The 25,336-nt window shown below is 42.0% G+C and overlaps 1 protein-coding gene across 1 annotated transcript in view; it reads right to left on the bottom strand.

The window, feature by feature from the left end:
- Positions 1 to 25,058, bottom strand: part of TRHDE (thyrotropin releasing hormone degrading enzyme) — a 225,867-nt gene extending 200,809 nt beyond the window's left edge. The window contains exons 1-2 of the mRNA XM_086610212.1: positions 24,241 to 25,058; positions 17,736 to 18,009 (exon numbers count right to left, since the gene is read on the bottom strand). Of these exons, the coding sequence (XP_086466338.1) occupies positions 17,736 to 18,009; positions 24,241 to 25,058 (1,092 nt within the window). The remainder of the gene's footprint in view (positions 1 to 17,735; positions 18,010 to 24,240) is intronic.
- Between the last annotated feature and the right edge of the window lie 278 nt (positions 25,059 to 25,336).

The raw sequence follows: 25,336 nt of genomic DNA, 5'->3' as shown, positions 1-25,336 counted from the left end.
GTGGTGGCCTTCGAGCTCATAAAAATTGAAGCATCTTCCTCATACGCTAGAAAAAGCAGGTATTTTGGAACATACTCCAAACTCCAGGTCACTGAGGGCTCAGGAATTATGGAGTTGTGGACCTTTTGTCCCAGCTATGCTCTCCCCCAGCCTGTTGTGCTCCTGCACACTGGCAAAAACATGGCAAGCTGTAAGGTCCTTGCTGTCTCAGTATCAACCATAAGCACCAGTGCACTATCAACATTCTTCTCATAACAAATCCCAGACTAAATCCAAAACACAGAGCTCTTCTAGCTGCTAAAAAGAAGAACTAACTCTGTCCCAGTCGAACTAGGTCAGTCACTAACATAAGCAAGCCAGTAAGCACAGCAAGGAAAAGATCTGATAGCACTTCACTCTCTTTTGGTCCTTTGCAGCTTAAAAAGAAAACCAAGCGAAGAAACTAAGTACAAGATTCAGAGTTTGTCTACACCGCAATGTTTGAAGAGTTGATCTGTGATGCATTTACTCCCATGTTACACAGCATGATCACAACTACACAGTCTCTCAAATTAAATTAGTGGTGTCTCTACACCTGACCTTAGTGGGTAAGTTACCTACCCCTGCTAGTTTATATACTGGCAGCCTTCCTAGCTGTACATTGCACTGCATTCACATGGACCAAGGACTTGAAATCTACAACAGTCAATATCATCACAAATATTTTGAAAATACAGGAATGGATGGAACAGTATGACCCTGTGAACAATTCTGTCTCATTTAACTCCCATGATGAGAGAGTTAGCAGTAACCTGAGTTCATTCTGTGGACACAAAAACAGGGCTCCCAACAGGTTTGTACATTATAATCTAATCTGAAAAGAAAAAAGAGCTCTGGTTCAGAAGTTTCCTGTACACTTGTGGATTCTGGGATTCATTTGCTAAAATGAAGAAGGTGGAGAGGAACAACCCAGCAACGAGTGTATTTTCAGTTGTACAAGGTGTTTGGAGGCTGTTTGCAATCATCTGTGAGCCACGATAAACAGCCAATTGCACATTATACTAGTATGAAATGCTATCCAGAGCATTGACTTTTAACTGGGAGGGAAGAGATTTCATTATTGCTATTATAATGATTATTATTATTGCAAATAGGTACTGTGGAGACACAGCATCCATGATTACAGACTCTGTGATTCCACAGTCAGCTATTCGAAAAGAAAATTCCAGCTTGCAAACAGTTTGCAGATGTTCAAGACTACATTCATTAAAAATATATTGTCAGATACAATTGGGAACAAAATGCAAGTTTGCAAAAGTCTTTCAAAGTTGTTGTGGATTCTTTTTTGTGTTTTGATTCCAGTATAGGCATATTCTAAAATGAATTGTGTTTCCATTGTGCATTTCCCACAAACAGTGCAGCACTGTGCCAATGCATAATAATTTGAAACATTAATATTATTTGAAAATAACACAGAAAAGGTACTTCTACTATTTCTTTTGATAAAATGAAATTGATAAGTTTGTTAAAATTATTTTTTATACTACTTTCAATTACAGTGTAACTCGGTCATGTAAATACTGCCACTATAGCCTACAATCCTCTCTGGTAACTGCTTTAACTCACCCAGAGGTTCAGCTGCCTGCATGCCAAGGTCTAGCTCTGGTACTGCATAGCTGTGCAACTACTGAAGAAGAGCTATGAGAAAGTCTGGAGGCAGATAAAAACATGAAACTTACAGAGGTTAAAATTATCAAGACAATATCTTCGCTAGCTCAAGGATTCAAGAAGAAAACACCAACACAAAGGTATAAAATCAGAGAGAGAGGTTAGGTCACCCCACCGGGAATCACCACTTCCAGTCATCACCATTATCAGCGTTATCAGAGCTGGCAGAAGATGGCAGCTCAGCAACATCAAGTGTCTACTGAAAGGAGCCACACAGGATAATCCTTCCTCCCCAGCCAGTGCCTGACAGGCCAGCCAAGATTGTAAGCACACTAAGACTCAGTCTAGTAGCTCATTAACTCCTAGGTATCTTTTGTGTGCATTATCAAACAAATAATCATTTTACACTTTTAAGGTGAGCATATCCTGCTTGCAGAACCTCTTTATACCTGGCCCAAATAAACCAAAGACGAGTTGTAAGAGGCTTTATCTTGGCAACAACAAAATCCCATTACTGGCAAAGCCAATAACCAAACAGACACTAAACATGTAAGTCACACTCATTCTCAGGATTCTACAGAATCAGGACATCTATTTCCCCTGCAACCAACTAATAACCAAGTCATTTATCTTTATGTGAATACAAGAATAAAATACAAAAGGCATGTATTTTACTTAAAACACTGTCTGGGGTTAGCCATACTGGGCAATTGTGCATTACCAAGCACTGATTTGATTTTCATTATACTGCACTGACGGCAAAGTCATTTATCTTTTTTCAGCTCCCAGTCTCCTTTTATCTTTTTCTTATGCTTCTGTATTTTTCCTCTATCCTGCAGTGTTGCTGAATGCTGATGAGCAGAAAATAGTACAAAACCACAGTCAGTCTCTCTCAGATTAAAAGTTCAGGTATGGAAGGTCCAACTTTTTTCCATTTTGGAGTTCCCAAAGAAGCTGTATATTTGGCATTGTCCAGCTATATAAAGATCAGTTAAATACTTCACTAGCTGTCCTTGTCTAGAATAGATAGACTTTCAAACAATGACATGATGTTTCTTTCATGGTTCTAATGTGCTTTCCATTAAGAAGAGAAATTATCTTCCTGTCATTGCAGCCTTGGATGTTTCAACAAAAAAAATAAAGTGACCAATGCAAAAACAGTTTTTCACATATCAGAACCACAATTTTTACTTTTTTTTTTTCTCCATTCAACTAGTTACAATTGTAAATTATTAGCATTCCATAAAAATCAAGAAAACTGGGAACATAAACAAGAAAAAAATCTTCCCAGCGTTCTAGCACTTAGCCTTTAAGTGTGTTAGCATCTCACCAGGGATGTGCAAACAATTGACTTTTTCAATTCACCAGCTGAACTTGCTATTCTTAGTTAGTATTCAATCAAAATTGCCTTAACCCTGTTTCCCAGCAAAACAAAACCAAAGTATTTAATGTCGTGACAGACAATACATTCCTCTTGAAATAAAGCAGAATGCTTAACTTCCTAAGATTTGCTCAAAAATCAAATGTAACAGAATTACAGTCAAAGCACTACAGCTTATGGTTAGAGTGATGCTTCACACAGCAGACAGCTCAGATACCTTTCATATCCTAAAGGTCTCTATAATGTACCTGTCCTCATACAAGATGGTAGCTGTACTTCTACTGACAGTCAATGAAGGTCTGCTCAATAGAGTTAATAGAACCTAAAGAGTGATTCAGAATATTCCAGAACAGATAAACCTACATCAGGTCAGCTGACACTGACTAAAATATATTCAAAGTGTTAAAGATGTTGGTCAACTTCAGCATAGCAATTGCAATTGCTAATGTTACTGGACTTCTCACACAGCAGTGACTTGAACCATAATTACCTATGACTTTTAGAAACAACCTTTACATTCTCTAGTCAACTGTTTAGGTGTGTATATTATCATATTGTCAGAATCTTTTTCACCAAGACTTTGCAGTAAAGTTCCATCAAAGTTTCCTGCCACAAAACAGAACATGCAACTGCCCCTTTCTTGCTAGTCATGAACTCTTCTGCCACACCAGCAGAGACAAGCAATAAGGAAATGTGTCCAGAACTGATGCGGACATAAAAGCAGAAAAGCATGCAGTCTGTACAGAATTAGTCAGAATAGTCATATGTACAAAAAGCTGCAGGTGAATCTCATCATACCCAGTGGCTGGTTGTAAAAAAAGCAGATGAAATGCAACATCGGCAAGTGCAAAGAAACACAAATAGGAAAAAATGGCCGTAACTATACATACGCGGTCATCAAGTCTAAATCAGCTATAGCTCAGGGAAGAATTCTTGGAGTCACTGTGGACGGCTCTCTGAAAACATCAGCTCAGGGCTGAGCAGATATTCAATAGGCAAACATGCTGTTGCGATTGATTAAATAAAGAATAAAAACCAAAACATTATTATGCCACAGAACAAACTCGAGCATATAAACTTTGAGCACTGCAGTCAGTTGTGGCACCACCTCTCTCTTTTGCTCAGTGCTTCAAAACAGGCACCGCAGGACTTAAAAGGCACAGAGAAAGGTGATAAAAATAAGAAGAGATGGGAAGTGCACTGCATACAAGGAGAGATTAAGTACTTCTGAGTTCTGAAAAAGGGCAGCTAAATCATCTATAAAATTAGGACTGGTACCCTAGAAGCGAATGAAGAACGAGTCACTGATCGTAACAGCAAAAGAAGGAGGCAGCCAATGAAAACGTGGAATAAATGCATTTAAGTAAACTAGACATGTAAGTAAAATACAGATCTTGTTGTCACCAATTGTTACAGAGAGCAAAGTGCAACACCTTCCAACACGGATAACGTACATTCACAGAAAGCAGGTCCTTTGGCGGCTATTAAACCAGTGGCTCACGTACAACTCCAGGTCAGGGTTACTGACAGCTGGAATCTAGGACTAATACTCCACTGGCTGTCATCTCTAAACTGGTCTCCATATAGGATACAGTAAAATACCTTCCTCTGTGGCTGTTCTTTCAATAAGCATGGGGGTTTTTTTAAAAAACTGAAAAAAATATTTCAGTGCAATCCAACACATGACTTGAAGGCCAGTTCAGGCTGTGGGTCCCTTGCACAGTGCCTCTTCCTAGTGGATAATACAGGATTTTTTTCCCCGACTATAGTGACCAACACAGCTAGACTTAAGCAAATAACTGATAATGGGTTCTTAATAGCCAGGAAGGTGAGATACAGATAGAGAAACAGTAGAAACACCTCACCCCTCCGAAGGATCTCACTTGCAATTCACACATACTGAGCACCCGGAGTCAACTTCTTCACCTGAGTAATAATGAGAGCAGCTCAGATATGAAAAAGTGACACCTTCACAAGTCAGAGAACAGCAAAATACTTTCATAGACAGTTTTATATTACTCTTATTCCACAGTTATGGTGGTACATCACTAAAAACAGCAGTCACGCGTTTCCTCGTCCTCCAAAGTTAGATCCATGTACTATCCACACATTGGGTGAGATGGTTCGGTCAAAAGGTTATTAAATTTTTTTGTTAGTTTCCCTTTGGATTATTGCAGTGAACCAGCTTCACTGTTTAGCCACAGATCACTAGATCTGACAGAAATGATACAGCAAAAGTGTGCAGGAGAGGGTGAGGGAAACAATTCTGTTCAGTAGCAGCTCTCAGCTACGCTGCATTACATAGAACACTAAACTGCAACCTACGGTTCAGCCACATTATTTGAACTTGGTCTGCTGAACGAAAAACACGGAAGTCCTTGGACCTGAAAGACAGTGAGTCTAAAGTGACTAGATGCCACAAAGCAGCCACTGAAGAAGAGAGAAAAGGATATGAAAATCTATGGTTAAGGGTTGATAGGCAGAAGGGAGCATGTCCAAGCTCAGGTGACAGAGCCCAATAAATACAGAAAAGCACTTCAACTTGTAAATGTTTATCGTAACTGTTACAGTAGCTCAACTTAATGAAAACACCCCAGCATCAGTAGATCCCCTCTGCATTTGAAAGGAAGCATCTTTCAGAGCAGATCGATTCTGCAGGGAAATCAGTATTGTTCTTTTCTGGACTTCCTCATGTAGGTACTGCAAGGTATCATTGTACTGGCGAGTTCAACTAGGGAACAGACTGTATAATTAAATGCATTTAAATACTTTAAACGCTGCTAAAGCACATACGTGCGTACAAAACAGTACTCAGGATATTTCTTCTTAGCCATCAACCCCTGAATAACAGAACTATGAAATCAGGCAACTCTACACTACCAGCTGCACTATGATTCACTGATCCTTTTTATCCTCACAATACTTCATGGTAGTATAATCATTCCTAGTCATGTGTGACTCATCAAAGCATTTTGTAGTAAAGACAAATGTTATAATATGCCCTATTGTAACCATGCAAATTACAAATCTTCATTTCCATACCTAAATTACGCTTTCGCTGAACTTTTTCTGCTGCTCAAGCAGCTCTCACATACAAGCTAGTTAGGCATTTCAAAGTTGTTTCATAGCAAGGAGTTCCAAGCTTTTTGAGAGGTGGCCTTATTCATCCCTTTTCATTTTCTCAGGCCTCCTCGTGCTTTCCACATCACAGCTTTGAAAAGGTTCGCACTAAGTTCTTAACTCTAAGATACCACCATATCTCCTCTGTATGCCTCACATGTTTCTTGTGGCCAGAAGTTAACGTAACTTTACTTGGCAGATGAACTTTACATAATACTTCCTACAGCAACTCTGAATGACCAGTCCTCTGGGAATTATCACAAGTCAAGCAATACAGAGACACAAGGAAAAGTTTCGAACTTTATTTTTCAACACCGAGATATTGTATTCCCAGTGAAGTCATCTTCCTACTATTTTGGGACTATTAACTTTAATATACTCATTGATAACCCCATCCACAACAGATGTAATATTTTTAAGTAAAAAACTTAATGGAGTCTACTCTATTCCTTAGTCTTCTGCATATTAAAACTTTTTTTAAAGTGATCACAGGGTCAATGGGTGACTGCAATATAATTTTAGAACTGCTCATTTTAGCTGCCTAAATTTCCAGTTCAGACCAAATGGATTTGGTTCAAGAGTAAACATTAAACAGGCCCAAGGAAAGTAAAGTATAAACTTGTGGGTTTATTTTTAAACCAAACACAAAAAGGAAACACCACTCCACATTTTGTGGGTAAAACAGCAGATGACAATAAAGCATACTAAGAATCACAGTCCCATGGAGAATCCTTATTAAACCTCAAACTGAGGAAGGTCTCAGGTTCCAGAAGAAACTCCTGTTAAGTACTCCTTCAAAAGAAATAAAGGAAGTAGAGGAAAAATAATATACATTCCTTTCCCTATAGGAACTAGAAAAGCAAGAGTTTCTAAATTCAAACACAAAGGCAAACATACACTTTATATCCACCACAGATGCGTACTCTCTGTGCAAATACATGGACAAATATTTGCATGAATAATACGGCTTGGGCATGAGATGATAGAAGGCTTCCAAATTAGTGCAGAATGGTACTACTACCTTTGCTGGTGCTTATTACAGAAAGGTGGTATAGTAAAAGCAGTGTAGACTGAACTATATCAGATATTCTGTGATCACCTCGTTCTCTTACTCTAGAACTGCATATTTAATGCATTTTAAACATATGGAGTTGCTAAGGAATAAAATAATAAAGGTTAATGAAGAGAAGAAAACCAAGTTCGGGCATCATTCCCTTTCATCACCTGAATCCAGCTAAGAGAACTTCGATAAAATGAGAATTACTCCTTTAGTCTAGGGGGAAAAAAGCTTATGTCTTCCATGATGCAGTAGTAGCCAAAAAATATAAGTATTTATTTTATGAATGCATATGCATTCATACATATGACTTTAAATGAAGCAGTACATGTTATCACTCATCGGCACTTCCACATATAGATTTGGGCTTCTATCTGAATTACTCAGGTCAGTCAAAAAATTATCAAACTTTCTCACCAGGTATAATTCAGTCTCCCTTTTCTCCCATAGTATTTGAAGACTAACAATGAATTTACTCCAAAAGAACATTATCAAATTTCAAACATATAGGAACTCTTCAGTAAAAAGAAACACCGCATGATGTACTGTTGCTCAACCACGGGCTGTGATTTAATTAGCCAGAGGACTGAGGAACTACAAGAAACACATACGTGGTATGCAAATAATTCAATAGGTATACTTCTTTCTTTGAAATTAATCCATAGGAATCCACCTCCTTTCTTCCTCCTCCACACCTTTTATTCCCTTTTTCTTTTATCTCTTCCACCTTCTATTCCCTTTTTCTTTTATCTTTATTAACTAAGGTACTGCTTGCTGTCCTGAGGATACAAACTCAATCGAGGTTCCAAGCTGCTGTGACTACCAAACTACCTACTGCTCTTGGGAAAAGAAGGGTGAGAGGGAAGAAAGTCTGGGTACCCCCAGAGATGCCCCCAGTGAATGTTAATAACCACCTCTTGCTTCTTATCCCCTCTCCCACTGTAGTGATTTCATATAAATAAAGTATTAGTCTTCTCATTCTGTCCCACGTTGCCATGCAGCTCCACTGCACGCTGTGAAACAAAACACATTGCTAAATATTTTTCAGGATAATCCACTGTGGGATAACTTTTTCTTAATACACTTTAGGTCATTTACCCTTCAAAGAGAAACATAATCTGCTTTCAAATTATGCTGTTCCAAATAAGAAGATAACAGGCTCAGTTCTCATCTCTGGCTGCTCTTGCTATGTCTCAACAGCACACAGCAGCCAGAAAGCTGCCAGGCAGGAGGAGCGGAGGATCTCCTAGGGATACCGTTCAGTGGAACAAGGCCAATGCAGCTGGTTCTCTGCCACCTGTCCCCACCCCACTGCAGGAGACGGGTGCCAGGGGACAGGACAGCGTGCTGGGCTTGAGCAGCTAGGCAGTTGCAGCAGCCACTACGAGATGGAATAAACTCAAGAATAAAACCACTGTCTGCAAGGCAGTCAAGAGTCACTCTGGCTATTCTCACAGCTTCAGAGTTCACCCTGTGCAAACGACAACCTTGGAGAGCAGCAGAGAAGGACGTGTGAAGCCAGTCTGTGAGAGGCTGGACCGTGGAAAAGCACATTCATGCTATCAAGCTGTGCCATTCTAGCATCTGATAAAAAAAAGTCTTCAGAAGAGGTACCTGAAGTGTGAAAGTACCCCGCTGGAAGAATGAAAGTGTCTTGCTAACCCTAAGGACACCTTCATAGAAAAATCAAACAAACAGACTAGGTCTTCTACTAGTACAGATGGGGGTAACACCACAAAACATGGAGCTTTTCCTCTACTCCAGGAAGCAAAAAAAACTGGGACAAAAGGAAAAATAAGATGGCATTTGTGCAGGTTTTTCAACACAAAAAGAATGAGATAATGGCAAGCCTAAAAGGTGAACGTTACAGACATTTGACTGTCAGAAGAGGAGGGGTTGGACTGGCAACAGTATAAATCTCTGAAATGAGTAATTACATTCCCACCACTGGTCATAAAAAACTGGGAACAAATAGGCTAAATCTATTGTTTCTGTATGAAAAATATGATTAAAACTTACCTAAATACTGGAGGAGAGACTGGTCTATAAATAAATAGAAGTACACACCACTCTTTTCCCTCACGAATACTGTATCTGTCACTCAACTAGATGTCAACTAGGCCACCTGCCTCAGTAATCCATTTTCACTGCACAGAGCGCTGTTACTACGGTAGGTATTTGGGATAACTCTTGTTTGACTGACAGATGTTCAGGCTGGTGTAGAAACATTCACCTTTATGTTGTCCTGAGGTGAGATACCCCCTACAGATTATTTGGCACTTCATTTTTGATTTTATAGCAAGAGCGTGACTTATGGAAACATGTTAATAGAATCTTGCTACTACCTTGGATGTCAGAAAGCAGAATTCATGTTGATGCAAAGGACTGAGACCTTAACGAATAAGTTAATGAAGTCAAATATGACAGGAGAACATAAGAGCCATAAGGAGACATGAAAGAATGTAGTACAGAAAGCAGAGCACAGCTCGAGTGTTCAGCCCTCACTGTGAGTTATACTGTCACAGTACATACTACTAAGCATATGCTCATTAGTACATGAAAGGAAAAGGAAGTAAAGTCTTTCTTCTTCCATCTCCCTCCCCTGCTTGTAATGCGGGAAATGGGAGGAACTGCAGGGACTCCACACTACTCTCCTCTGAGCACATGGCAAATAAGGAGTGGAAAGCACTAAGAGTCCCAGACCTTTCTTTCTTTTCATTAGCCAGAAGAGACCCCAGACAAAGCAATGCTCTTTGAAGGTACAGAACTGCAATCAAGACCCTGGCCTGATGCTTGTCAGAACAGCAATCACAGGTGCTGTCTCTCTCTCTGCTCCCTGTTACTGCAAGCCAGCCATCAGCCTACAAATTAGCCATAAATTAAGAACTTACACTTTTCAACAAAGTATTCTTGGTACTGCACACAAAGTTCAGTATACCGCTGCCACCAGATACTGACAGGGGATCTTCCTATGCAAAACCAAAACCAAAACAGAACGTTGTTCCCAAACTCAAGTCTTTCAATTCAATAATATTATTTGCAGAGTATAGCTGAGAGTTTATGTTAATAAAATAAATATCACATTTAAATACTGCATGTACTACAAGTGCTGACGGAGTGCATTTTTTTAAAGGAGTAAGCACAATACATGTACAGTGTTTTCCTAGTGCATTCGACTTGCAAATTCAACCCAAAATCAATAACAATGGATTGAAAGTTTGCAATCTATGTTTTTAACAGATTCCCTGGCATATTCAGTTTAGCATGGATGCTGATCACATAGATTTTTGTTTGTTTGTAGCATATTTTGTAGCTATAGTATTTAAAAATTAATAAACTAAAAGTCATTTTCAATATACAAACTGAAACAGAAAGGGTAAACAAATACTGATGCAGTGCATCTGAAAAAGCTACGATTTCTTTGGATTACTAATGCAGTATATTAAGGTTTCCCACTTAACTAAAATAATTCACCATAGTAAGCACTAAACTGGGTAAAAGGTACTCCTAGAACCAGCCTTTCTGTTGTTGCTACACAGAGAATTTCATAAAAGCAAAAGAAAGCACAAACACACCTATCTATGTTCACATGAGTGTGTGCTTTTCTAGCTCAATATAACTGCACATCTCTCATAACAATCTTTGTAACATGCACTTTATTTTTAACTGTGTGATGAAAGCTACTTTGGGAAGGCAAGAGTGGGACATTTGTAACAAAGACCAAAAAATGAATGACTATCACCATATCACTATCAGAGCAGCATTCCAGGACATACAAAGATTAAACATTACAAGTCTGCATTACACCAGGCTTCAGAAATACGCCTGGTGCTTCCTGCATTAGCTGCTGTTTATCAGATACACGTGTGGCCTCCCAGTGGTAAGTGATGGGCTAACAAAAGTTGCTTTCCAGGTACAGGTGGGCTTAGAAAGTAGAGCTCAACTCTAGAGCTGGACTAAATTTAGGTTGCAGAGGAAGAAAACAATTTTAATTGAGGACTAATTCTACTTTTGATAGCTAAATCATTCTGCTGTAACCAATTTGCTCACTCACAAAGAATTATTTGGTGTATAATTGCTTAAATCTGATTAATAAATAATAACTGATGGAGAGACTTTGCTGGCAGTTAATAACTAGGAGCTGAAGCGAGGGCCTGAGGCAGAGCCTCAGGCCTTTAACCCAGGTAGTCATTAACTGACAGAAAATGCCTGGTCTTGAGGTCATTACTGCTGTTACATAAAAATATTAATACTTTTCAAATACAGAATCATTTTCTAAAAGCTACTGGCTTAACTGCACAATAAGTGTAGAGCTATTTTAGAGAGAACTGATGAGTTTGGTTTTTTCTATCAACTAACAAATGACAGAACCCATTATTCAGAAGAGTTGTTCAACTTTTTTTTTTTTTTCTTTTTTTTTGACTACTAATGAAAGTCAGCTCTTCAGTCTCCTCAGACTGATCACTGCACTGCAGACGGAGGAATGCCCAGGCCGGCTCTCCCACATCTCTCGCACTGCTAGAAGCACTGCACTAGCAGTTCTTAAGGACAAGCATAAAGCCATGGTCGCACGGTGCTGGACCTAAACTAACATGAGCTATCGGACACGCACTGATTCTGACCTAAGTCTGCTTACGTGACTCTGTTCACTAGCCCTTCTTGGGCAAAAATGATTTTTCACTTGTGCAGAATCAAGTGGCTACTACTGCACAGATCCCAGTTTTGAGACCACTCTATCTTTTTGTGTGATGCTGAGCCAAACTGAGTGAGCCTCTCAAACACAAGGCTAAGAGAACTCAGTGCCGGGATGCTTATGCAGGCTTTCTGCAAGCCAGAGAGCACAATGGAAACAGTAATTATCTTATTTTCCTTTAGCCAGATTATTACAGCTCCTCCTCATTGGCCAGGATAAGACTTAACTGTACTGTAAAGTATTGAATTAAGAACTTTACTAACCAGGAGCTTGTGACCTCTAATTACATCTTAGATAAAGTAATAACAAAACAAAAGCAGTGCAATAAAGGTTGGCCTTACTGTGGTACAACTCTTCTCCTAAGATCTTTCTTAGCCTCAAGGTCTTTCTCTGTATCATGACAAATTACTCAGCACTGATGACTCTACAGTAACATTTAATGTAACAGAAACCAAGAGATACCCAGCTATAGAGGTCTCTCCACAACGTAACACGCATGGATTCAGCCAGTCACTGGAGATCCTACCCCGAGCAGCTGGCCAAGCTGCACTCAGGCCCATGGTCTGCCAGTCCTGCAACACACGCTGCAACCATTTTGGAATAGGACCAGGAGCAGCAAAAGCGAAACTACACAAAATTCTTCTTTCGGCACTGCCTTCAGCATTCCTCCTCCCACTCTCCACCACCCAGCCAGATACTTTGGCTGCTGCTCACTCCCACCTGCATTTGCTCTTCTGACCCCTGCGCCCACAATTGCTCCTGCCTCCACTCCCTTCCACACACTTTTTTTTTTTTTTTTAGCAGATACTCCCTCTGACAAAAGCCAAACACTTTAAAGCTGACAGTTGGCACTTCATTTCCATACCTATCTCTCCATCCCGTTCACAGCAAAATAGAAGAATGGTAGAAGATGAATCTCCCCAAAACAGCTCTTTCCAGTAATGCATTCATCTCCACTGGTAATACTCTGCATTATCCTTGAGTGCTCACTCTTTCTACTAACTGAAACGAGAAAGAGCTAACAGGAAAAAGAAGGAATTAAAATAACTTATAAGACAGTGAAAAGGATATAGTGAGTTTCCATGTCCACCCAATAAAGGTATGAGAAACAGAGAGTTTGGCGAACATAAGTACAGCTAAACATGAAGTACAGTAAAAATAAATCCAAACAGGAGAAAAGTAAAGTAACAATAGCAGGAAAAGGCCTGGAGGATTGAAAGCACAGATAAAGACAACAATGAAGGAAAGAGATGCAGAGATGATGTGACAGACATTACAATCCAGCCAGCAATATTTTGATTTTAAGAATTACTGACAAAGAACATACATAAGAGGTATGATTAGAAAACACAACATATGAGTAGAAGCAAACAAGCATATGAAAGTAAATAGAGTTTTCTGGATTATTATACTGTGCAAAGACGACTACACAGATTCCATGATTTTCACCAACTACAGCTGGCACAACTGGTAGAGCCATACAAAGACCAGCTAAACCGGCTCGTAAAGGCATCCCTCCTACCTCTATACAGCATTACCTCTGGCAGCACCCTGGGAGAACTATACTGCTCCCTAGTTCGCAGCAGCATAGATTAAATAGATGAATGCACCACAGTCCTTTACACAGGAATCAAGCCCCTACCCAAAGGCAAAGGCAGTTGCAGTGATTTTCTATAATCCCAGATGAATCTGAACAACATATTATATATCTGTAATGCATACAAAAAGTTGACTCTGCTTTTAAATTACCTAGTCTTGAAGGGATTCTGATCAGACTCATATGGACTAACGAGTTATGCTAATGATTCACATCCACTGAGCTGTCCTCATAGAAAAGCACTGCTTGTCTTAATTCCCCTTTCCAAAGTAATTTTAGTGTATGAAATATAGAGCATCTTCATGTCTGCAAGAATTATATAGGATATATCAAAATTACTATTTTGGTAGGCTACCTAAGCTTTCCAAAAGTCAGTTTCTATTTATAACTTGACTTGTATTTGAATCTTGCACTTGTGTTAAAATTAATTTCAAGGTTAATACCATTCTTTGAGAAAAACTGAACAGATAACACAACCATTTTAGAGGAATAACCCTGCTTTTAATCTCACTGTTTCTTTTATCCCTCGGGGAGTTTATCTACCCTTCACCATAGCACTTTAGTAAGACTGCTCAGATGGAAGAGAGGTGAGATTTTAATCATTAGCAGGCTGTCAAAATTTGAAAGGGTGCTTCCCTGCCCCTTCCCCCCCCCACACACAAAGAAAACGCTTTACGAACCAAAACTAGGTTCGAGAAAGTGCCAAATCAAAAGCAAAAGCACATGCAAGCTGAAGTCTTTTAGGTGTCTGCTGTATGTCTACATAATAAATACAATATACATTGCATTAATTGAAGTAAGATTCCCCAATGCAAGAAATTGCCCAGCAAGATGCTTCAGCATGGAGGTTTGGTTAATTTTCCTGAACATTCATTCATTTTTAGAAGCAAACTTACTTTTATCATACATTTATGTTCATTGCCATGGATATGGGAATAACTAAATTTTAGTGGAAAAGTGGCTTCAGAGGAAACCAAGAAGTTCAGAATTGCATGTGCCAGGTTCCAGGTAATTTCGAATTCACCCAGTAGTGTCTATGAACTCCTGGTATTGCAATACAAAAGACTCAAAAAGATGAATTACCTCAGCCATTCATCTGAATGAACAGAGCTCTAAAGTGTTTGTCTTGAGTTCATACCTTAAAAGATACTCTTTCAACAAAATTGAACAACAATGAAAGATGATCAGATCACAAATGGACTGAAAAATAGCAAAACATATTTAACCATTAACTCAGTGCAAACGATTTTGGTATTCCTGGGCATTAATATACCTCTGTGATAGGGTTACTATAAGAAACAAGAGCTAAAGCTCTAGACTAACCCAACATTTTTATGAGGTAAGAGAATATCTCAGCCTACACAGACTTTTGGTCTTCGAGTCTCCACGAAGATTATCCACTGATTTGCATAATTGTTGGCAAAGTTCTGTACAACGGCACTGTCCAAGCAACGGAGTATACATGTGTACGTCCTTCATGCACTGAACCAACAGACTCAAGCATAAACATCAGGCCCTAGTAGCCACAAATTCCTAAAAAATTAATACTTGGATGTTCTTTTTCAATTCCTGTTAAATCTAAAGTCTTGAGAACAGTTCTGCCAAATGTGAGAATAGCAGGACGTTATTAATTATTGTCTATAAGACAAGAGTGTGCCTATGTCTTCAGGGTATCAAACATACTCAAGCAGCAAAAGGCTAAAGAACATGAGCTCTTAACAACACTACAAGAAAATGAGTTCAAGGGGAAGTAGATTGTATCTTTCAAATTGATGGTACTGAGGTCCATCCCCCACATTTTATTTATTTGCTTATACTGATGTTGGAAGTTGAACTGCTTGCAGCTGTTTCTCAGATGAATCTCGGACATTTCAAAGTGAGATAACAGGGTAGTATTACGTAGGAGAAACTTGCAAGCACTACACTGTGTTAGAGCACAAAGAACACAAGACCCATCTGTTACAGAATACACCAAAAACTTCCACCTTATTAAAAGAAAAACTCGAGTAATTAGTGTTTTCTAAAGCTGAAAAATACCAGGCCATCCTTAGGTTAAGACTAAATCCTTAAGCAGGTGGAGTATATATCAATGAAAATCATCAACTCCTACCTGGATAGAAGTCCGTTTCGGTACTGGTTCATAGGGAGTAAGAAATGGCCTGATATCTCACCCTGTTCTACTAGGCCAGTGAATACTCCTCTTTATCAGGGAGTGTCAGGATAGGACAAGGAGTAGTGGCTTTAAACTCAAAGATGGGAGATTTTGATTAGATCTAAGGAAGAAATTCTTCACTCTGAGGTTGGTATGGCACTGGAATAGATTGCCCAGAGGAGCTGTGGATGCCCCATCCCTGGAAGTGTTAAAGCCAGGTTGTATGAGGCTTTGAGCAACCTGGTGTAGTGGAGGGTGTCCCTGCCCATGGCAGGGAGGTTGGAACTAGATGATCTTTAAGATCCCTTCCAACTCATACCAGTCTATGATTCTACAACTATTACAACAGCCAGAGGCAACCAATTCCCCATGCCAAGAGCAATCTCTCTTGTATAGATAACTAATCTGTTGGTAGCAACACTAAGAACCAGGAATCCACTTCCCCCTCCATACTTCTTTGCCTTGGCACTTGTGAGATCCTTTTCTAAATTAACTCAATTCACTGAACTGACAGAGAAACAATGTAGCTAAAAAAAAAAAAAAAACCAACAACAACAAAAAAAACACCCACACACAAACCCAAAGGCTTTCAGCCATCGGGGGCAACCACTAGGACTGCAAGCATGGCCTCAGCAGTTCTCACATCCTTACATGCATAGGTTAAAGCACCTCAGAGAGCCACATGCCAGCCATGCGTCCTTCTCTCCCTTTGTGGGGCCAGAGGGTAGTGTCATAGTCTGCTGGCCATGGTACAAAAGGGATGTAAAGGACTGAAAGGCCCTCAGTGTCCTACCCAGCTGTTCCAGTAACAAAACCGAGAGTTACTTCCTTACCACTTCAGTGTGGCCTAAATGAGGAATACCAATGCAGAGGGCTGTCCTGGGTTCACCATCCATTAGCGCAGCCTTGAACCTGTACTAAGGCTCTGGCAGCCACACAAAAAGCTGGATCAGAGAACTGATTTGGTTGAAAACTTACCACATTTTAATTTGTTTTTTAGGTCAGTTGTCAGCCAGATCATACGGCTGTACAGAGCTGAAGTTTGGCACAAAGAATACCTTTGGCTCAGAGAAGGTGGGATCAGCTCCCTCCACAGCAGCTCAAAGCTTAGGCTAGCTAAAAGTGCTTATGGAGAAGTTTCCTGACCTGATCAGTCATGGAAGGGAGGCCTGTAGTCCTTCCTCATGCCCCCAGATTACAGCACAAAGTCATAGAGCATTTGCAGAAGGATAAGGTAAACACTCCCTTTGCTCAGGCACACAGCTTAAACTGCTGCCTAGCCCTCTGCTTCCAGAACTAGCTCTGTTTTGTTATTCACAGTAACTAAGAAGGAAGGGTTTCTCCATACATCCACCTGAAAAATCAAGATGACAGCGCTGTGAACTATTCTATTAAGCTGACAGCATTTCTCATGTATGTTTTGGCTTGTTAAACAGTTCTGAGCTTGATATTTGTAAACAAAACCAAAACTGACATAAATAAAGAATTTTCTCTCTTTTTTTCATGGCATAACTCCTGGAATCATGCCCTATTTCGAAACAACATCTCCAGAAAGTCAGTGCTTCCATCAACTTGGACCTCCACAGCAAGCTGATAGGTTGTAAAGTCCTGCTCCTAAGCAAGAGCTCTAAGATAGAAATTACTTTATCAGCTTCCCAAGATAGCACGCAGCACACCAAGGGACATGTCAGTACTGAAGGAAGGAGACTGGAAATCCTGCCAGTACTACTGCTTTCTTTTAATAAATAGTCCCACCAACACTGGTATTGAAAAGGCTACAGGAAAAACAAGAGAAAACTTCGCAAGAAAATCAAAGCGCAGTGAAATGGCGTATTTAAAAGCTTAAAATGCCTTCAGACAACCACACCTACTAAGCTAACTAGTTACAAAAAAGTATCAGACAAACAAATATTAGGCAAACTGCCAGAAAAGGTCCCAAACAATACACGCTATCATTAAATAAACTGGCAGATTTTAGGAACACTAATCAAGAAAATACTTTTAAGTACTTGATGTTATGATCCCGTACAAAAAGTAAGGGGTTTGAAAATAACAAAACGTATTTGATACAACATTAGAAATACTTACAACTACTCCACTCTTGGTGACAGTTTCCCGGTATGTAAAATTGCACACTGCCCAAGCCAGGTAATACGTAGACATGAGAGGGGTCTGTGAAAAATGATCTGTAACCCATCCGTCCTCTTCAAAAACAGAAGTTTCAACTGGCATGTTGGACAAAGATAAGTAAGTTGCTTGATGCTTGATGCTGATTTTGAAAGTGGCCTTGTAGATGGGCTCGTCAAAGCAAGGAAAGGCTTTTCTGGCATGAGTAGGAGAAAACTGTGTAACACCAAGAAACCTAGAAGAGAACAAAAAAAACCAAAGCAATTACTAACTGTTCACAGCACTTGATTCATGGATGTTCCAAATCAGACACTACTTGACTACTGTGGTTTAAGGAGATAAAAAAAACAAACTGTACAAAGCTCAGCATGAGCCGGCAATGGACACTTGCAGCCCAGAAAGCCAACCATATCCTGGGCTGCATCCAAAGAAGTGTGGCCAGCAGGTCCAGGGAGGTGATTCTGCCCCTCTGCTCTACTCTCACGAGACCCCATCTGCAGTACTGCATTCAGCTCTGGGGACCTCAACATAAGGACATGGACCTGTTGGAGTGGGTACAGAGGTGGGTCACTAAGATGATACAAGGGCTAGAGCACCTCTCCTACGAAGACAGGCTGAGAGAGTTGGGGCTATTCAGCCTGGAGAAGAGAAGGCTCTGGGGAGACCTTCTAGCAGCCTTCCAGTACTTAAAGGGGCCTACAGGAACGCTAGAGAGGGACTTTTTACAAAGGAGTGTAGTGATAGGACAAGGGGCAATGGCTTTAAACTGAAAAAGGGTAGATTTCAATTAGCTCTAAGGAAGAAATTCTTCACTCTGAGGGTGGTGAAGCACTGGAACAGGTTGCCTAGAGAAGCTGTGGCTGCACCATCCCTGGAGTGTTCAAGGCCAGGTTGGATGAGGCTTTGAGCAACCTGATCTAGTGGAAGGTGTACCTGTTCCTGCCAGGGGAGTTGGAACTAGATGATCTTTAAGGTCCCTTCCAACCCAAACTACTCTACGATTCTATGAACATACGCAGTGTTTGAACACCGATTTCTCACTTTCTTACTATCTGTACTGCAACGTAATTGATATAAAGTAACCATCTACAAATTTGCAGACATCACACTGATGTTAAATAATCCCTTGCCTCATATCAAACTTTAGGTTCTAGCAGCAGTTTTGTTCATCAATACGTGAAAAAAAGTTAGCCGATATTGGTTATACTATGTAGAACAAGTAAGTTCTACAGCCCCCAGCTCAAACCAGGATTTAACAGCCTTCAGGGAGCTCACTCAGCCCTGAGACACCAACAGGGCACTTTGCCTTTCTTTGGACATGAGAACTTACGGTCACATAGTGCACTCAAGGGGGTCATTGTTTTCCACTGCTGATCGCTTCTGTACCGGTTGCATGTAGGTCTGAGACACGCTGCTATAGAGCACTGCTGTGGCTGAGGAAGTCCACAAAACCATTCTGAGCTTTGCAGAATTACAAATACAAGCACATGATTAAACAAGTAGTGTGCTGTTCTACAGGTGATTTGCTTTTCTGGCGTATTTTATAGAGAACAAATCAACATTCTTGATTAATAGGTCAAATGATGAAAAGATCTCTGAAGGAGGAAAATAAATTTATTATGCCACTGTAGAGAATGGGAAGGCTTTAGTTTGATAATAAAATCTGTAACTGTTGTTTTTGAAAGAGATTTCAATCCCAATAGAGAATAGGAACCCTTCTGAGTAAAAGCTTGCATTTACACATTTGGAGAAAATCCACGTGTGATATATCTCTTTGGAAAAACAAGAGGAAAAACGCTTAAAAGGCTGAATTACGGGGTTCAATCAGAATATTTTCTGGAGGCAGGCAGGACAAGAAAATGACTATGAGCCAACTACGTAACTGTAAAGGTAGCAGATACGTAGGCTTTTTGAGTGGTATTGATTCATGTCTCACTTTTCAAGGTTCCATCAGTTGAAATAATCATGCAATTTTAGATACTAGGTAAACATTTATCAGAATTTTAGAGGCTGACTAATCATCTGTTGTTCTTCTGTAGGAAGAGGATGGCTGGATAGATTTGATATAAAGAAAATGGGGACACCTACTACTAATCAGTCTATAAGCATTATTCTGCACTACGATATTCTCCAATGCCAAGGGAGCAAAAAATAAGTGGCTTATAAGAAAAACAAAATATCTAATTAACTTTTTCTAAAACTTCTTGGGTTTTATACATATTTTGGAGTATTATTTTACAAAAATCAACAAAGAAATAGACTTCTTCGAATGTTACATTTTTATCTTGCTATAGTGCATCCATACCCGATAGAACTGGTGAAATTATAATCTCTTTCAAATAAGGCTAATTTTTTTAAAAACTTGAAAAATTTTCCACCACTGAAGCAGTTACTATTGGTCCTTTGTCTCAAATAAAAAGCCTTATTTGGCTAGTAATTATTGAAGGAATTCAGCATCTTGCATTTTTCTTGTCTCATTATGAAACACGGATTACTAAAACCATAATTCTGCATAAAGTTGCTAAATATAAGGTAAGAAGTTGGCACCAGGTATTCCATTGTTAATCCAACAAAATTCCCTATTATCGATGGATTTGCACCAGTGCAACAAAGCCAAATCAGCCATTTAATTGAAGCAAAACAACTGAATTTATATGCAAAGTATTTCAAGTGGACCTGATTCTGCATTCTAGGCATATTCTAAACGGCTACAGACATCAACGGAAGCTTCAAGTGAGCATGGAAAACTGTACCGGCCTGTTATTAATAAAGCAAGAATGATGAACTTTCCTCTCCAATTAACAATTTTAATGAGCTCAAACACACATGTAAATGCATACTTAGGGAATACTGTATATATTCTGACACCCTCTAAATAAGGAAGCTTTTTTTTTCCCCCACTTTGAGATCCTATAAGGACTCTTTTAATGTTTGAGGCTGTTGAAACAATTCTTTCACCAAACCGATAGAATCTGGTAAACTCTGCATCTTCTGTATTCTCACAGATAAATAGATATACCCATATACGCATAACTGGGCAAACACTGGGCAGTCAATATTTAATACTAAAAATACATCAACTACAAATAACAGGGATATTTATAACATGTGCATTACTATCAAACATTGATTTGCTTGTTGTGCCATAAAGCAAAAGAAACAAAAAGTTAAAAATTGCTTCCCAAAGACTAAACCCTTACACATTTAAAAAAACAAACAAGCAAAAAAAAAACCCAAACACTGTCTAAGTTTATCTATTTCTCTCTGTGTTAGGAGAACAAGAAAAACTTCTATAGCATGCCAAAAGTGAAGACCAGCCTGAGTGTTTCATCTGTCTCTCTACACACCTCTCTGGGCACTGACACTTTTATCTCCAATTCCCCAAAACATCACCATAAAAAGTTGTACTTCTGGGAATGACAGCCTTGCAGCCTGTCTTCTCAGCATACCCACAGCAGTAATTTGCAGGTGTCTTAATTCCACCTCATCTAATAAAGGAAGACATGTGTTTGCTCAACAACCTATCTATTTTGACATCTTCGTTGTCAGAAGATGGAAGAATATGTCTGTTTGTTTTGTCTATGTAACATAAGTTTCTTTCTTTTTCAGTTATGCCAAAGTTTGATGTTCATTTAAATTACACATGCATATTCTTATGGTACGCTACAGTAGCTCTGTATTAACGTCTATTGATTACTGCCAGTAAATTCTGGCACATAATGCAAAGTAAATTCGCAGCATAACACCTGCATTTCACATTTCAATTAAAGTAGCAAAGGTTTCAGTAAGAAAATAAATACTTTCATGCAGCTATCAACATTTCAGGCTGATTTATGACTTTCACCTGTGAATACTACAGAAAATGAACTAACTTTATGGAAAAAAAAAAAAAAATAAAGTGAAGGCATTACTATGTTTGCGAAGTCTCGCAGTTAGCCAGAGTTATTCACTCCTTATGTACAGCAAAAGCAAAAAATGATGGTTTAGATCCTTCTACAGCAACTGCTGTTCCAACGATGTTGCTGTATTTTAATTGAATATAAGGATGTCAAAAAGCTGAAGTCCTGCTGGAACCTCAAAGTCTCTCAGAGCATGAGAGAATCCTGTCTATCTATCATAGTAGAAGCCGTCCATGTTTAAGTACTACAAACGGTTATACATATTATATTAAAAATGGGTTATTAATCGAAATGCAAATTGCTACACTGCAAGAGCACACTCTGAACAAAGAAGTTCCCTGGTTTAGAATGTGTATTATTTACTTCATACTATAGTGAGTCATCAAGCCCGTGACAGTTGAAAAACAGTACTTCTATTAAACGCCTGAAACTATAATCATGCACTGATTACAATTTTAAAAACATTTTACTGAAAGAAATATAAGTGAGCTGGGGTAAAGAAAAATACACCACTGATTTCAATATAACAATGCTATCTCACACAAGGTAAGGATCTTACCCAGTATGATTGTATTTGAGTGTATTAAACACAACGCAACTTGCATCTGAAAAGTTACACAAAGAGTACTGGGAAACGCATTTCACCATCGCCTTCACCATCACCCTGTGCCTTAAGCTATCCTGACAATTCATAAAGTGAATAGGCTTTTTTTTGTTGAGCTTTTTTAAAATCATAACTGGGGCATCGGTACTGAAGTGTACTACAGTAACTTTAGAGAAATGTCACAGCAACACCTATTTGACAGTTCAATTATTCCTATACAAAGTCTAAATACACAAGAATAATAACTGCTTAAATAATTTCTTGAGTTTGTAAAGTGAATTATACCCCCTGCTGTTAACAGTACTTTGTTTTCTGATTTGTCCATTTCCATACAAGTCTGTAAGAACTCCCGATTACCCCGGTCATTCACTCCTCCGTGATAAAAGGCATTTTATCCAAATCTTTCCTACAACCACGCTTTTCCAAAATTCCATTTTATTTCACTGTGATGACAAATTGCACAAACTTAATTTCAATCCTGCTTGCAGTTCTAACATCAGGCTGTTTAAAATTGTCAGTAATAACAGTAATGAAAATATGTTTTAATACAAGGGCTATTTATTTAATTGATGAGCACTCTTTTTTGTATGACTTACTATTTTTGCCTAATTCTTCCAAATATAAACTCTTTGCTTCACTTTGCAATATGGAACAGTAAGATTCAGGAAGGGAGACCCTGTCACTGCATGGATGTTTCAAGAAAGGACAGCTTAAAGAGAAACTAATTCTAAAGTGATAAACCATGCCAGGACTATCGAGAAGCCCATCCCATCTTTCTTTTCTACTGCAAAGCCTGATTGTGGTCAGAAGAGAGAACTACTTTAAACTAACAAACAAACAAAAAGTCTCTGTAACTGCCTGAACAAGGGCCTCCATGGTGACCTGTCATACCATAACAAGGACCCTGACAGTGACCCAGGGGCTACAAGAATAAGAGTAAACACAGATCAAGATCGAATCTTGTTCTGCATGAAGAAGTAAACGCTGACCAGGTTGCCCTGTCACTGGGTGTAAATCTGCAGCCATTCAGTTGCAGCAGGTGGCACAACTGTGTTCACGTTAAGTGAAATCACATCCCGCCACCTCTTCCTTCAAATAACGAAAAAAAAAAAAAAAAAAACCAACAGCAGGGAAGTTTTGCTCCCCTGCACGCTGCTATTTGTGACCTGGCAATGCTGTCACACGAGGACACACGTGTTTATTAAACTGATCGGGAGTCTCCGTCCACGGGATCGCCCCGACAGGGACAGAGCGGGCGGCGTCTTTCGCCCGTGTCACCCCTGGAAGTTCCCTCATTACCACCGCGTTTCCCAGCCGCGTGCGGAGGGGGCATCTCCCGACCTGCCCTGCTGGCCTCAGCCCGCAGCCCTCCCTGCGCAGGCGGGGCGTCCCGCTCACCTGCGGCGGCCCCGAGCACGGCCCGGCCCAGCACGGCCCCCCGCACGGCCGCCAGCCCGCAGCCCGGCCTGCCCCCCGCCCCGCTCGCTCCCACACACCCGCTCGGCCCCGGCCGCCGCCTCCCACAGCCTTCCAGTCGCTCTCCCGACCCCGGCCAGCGGGGCTGAACGGAGAACGGCCGGCGGCCCTCCAGAGCCTCCGCAGCTCCCCCGCCCAGCGCCAGCGTTCGGGAGCGGCCGGGCAGCGGAGCGGACCCCCGGCGAGACAGGCGGCGGCGGGAGGCGAGGCCCAGTCTGCGCTCACCGCCCCGCCCGCCGCCCCGCTGGCCGCTGCCCGCCCCGCCGCCCCCTCCCGCGGCCGCCGGCCGGGCCTCGCGCCCCTCCGCGCGCCGCGCAACCGCCGGCGCCGGGCGGTGCGGAGCCCGCGGCCTCGCCCGCTTGGCGGCGGCGCGGCCCGCCGGGTCCTAGCGCCGCCCCGCCCGAAGTTCGGAGCGGGCTGGCGCGGAGGGGCGGGGGCCGCCAACTTCGACCCGAGTTGAGTTGAGGCGACGCGGCCGCTCGGGTACCTTCTCTCGCCGTGGAGGACGTAGGAGCTGCGGAAGAAGCCCAGCAGCTCGTTCTCGATGAGGGCGTTGTAGATGATCTTGAGGTTGTAACTTCGCTGCACCTCCAGGCTGCGGTTGAGGACGACGACGAAGACCTGGGTCTGGGGGTAGAGGAAAGAGCGGGCCACTCGCACGCCGCCGGCCAGCTTGTCCTCGGCCACGCGGACCGCCTCGATGTGCATGCGGTGGGCGTGCAGCACGATGTAGCGGCTGGCGTTGAGCACCTCCAGCTGCACGTTCACCTCCCCGCTGAAGGTGAAGTTCTCCATGAAGACGCTCAGCATCAGGTTGTAGTGTAGCGGCCGCAGGTGCCGCGGCAGCCGCGGCCGGGCCCAGGGAGGCAGCTCCCGCCGCCGCTGCCACTCCTCCTCCTCCTCCTCTTCCTCCGCTGCCACCGCTGCTTCCCCGCCCCGCGCCTCCTCCTCCGGCCGGCCGGGGGGCTGCCCCGCGCCGGGCGGCTGCCGGGCCACCCCCGAGACGCTCCCGTTGCCGCCGGCCCGCGGCGGGCCGTCGGCGGCGGCGCCGCACTCCTCGAAGCGGACGCTGAGCAGCACGGCGATCATGGTCACCGCCAGCAGCGCCAGGATGGAGACGGCGAAGCCCAGCACCAGGCGCTTGTGCACAGCGATGTGTCTCTCCGTGGTGCGGGGTCTCGGCCCCGCCGCCTCGGCCCAGGGGCCCGGCGGCAGCCCCCGGTTGCCGTTCCGCAGGGCGGCCTCCTCCTCGATCATCATGGGGGTGACGGGCGGGCGCTTCTCCCGCTTCTCCTCGAGGGCCATCACGGCAGCGCCGCCCCCGCCTCCCAAGGGGCCGCCGCCCCCCGAGGGGGCCCCGAAGGCATGGGAGGCTCCGAGGCAGCGGGGCCCTCGGCCCGGCAGGGACGTGCCGCCGCGCCGCCTCTCACTTCCCGACGAGCCGCATCACCCAGGCTGCCGGCAGCCCCGCCGGAGAGTGGCTCCCGGGCGGGGGGGGACGGGATCGGGCAGGAGCCCGCGGCGGCGGGCGCTCTCCGCCGTCCGGCCGCCGCGCCGCGCAGGCAACTTGTGTGGCTTCTGCG

The sequence above is a fragment of the Tauraco erythrolophus genome, chromosome 4 (genome assembly GCF_009769465.1).
Source record: "Tauraco erythrolophus isolate bTauEry1 chromosome 4, bTauEry1.pri, whole genome shotgun sequence".
NCBI lineage: Eukaryota > Metazoa > Chordata > Aves > Musophagiformes > Musophagidae > Tauraco > Tauraco erythrolophus.
The sequence above is the reverse complement of the archived record's forward strand: the minus strand, read 5'-3'. Positions and strand labels throughout refer to the sequence as shown.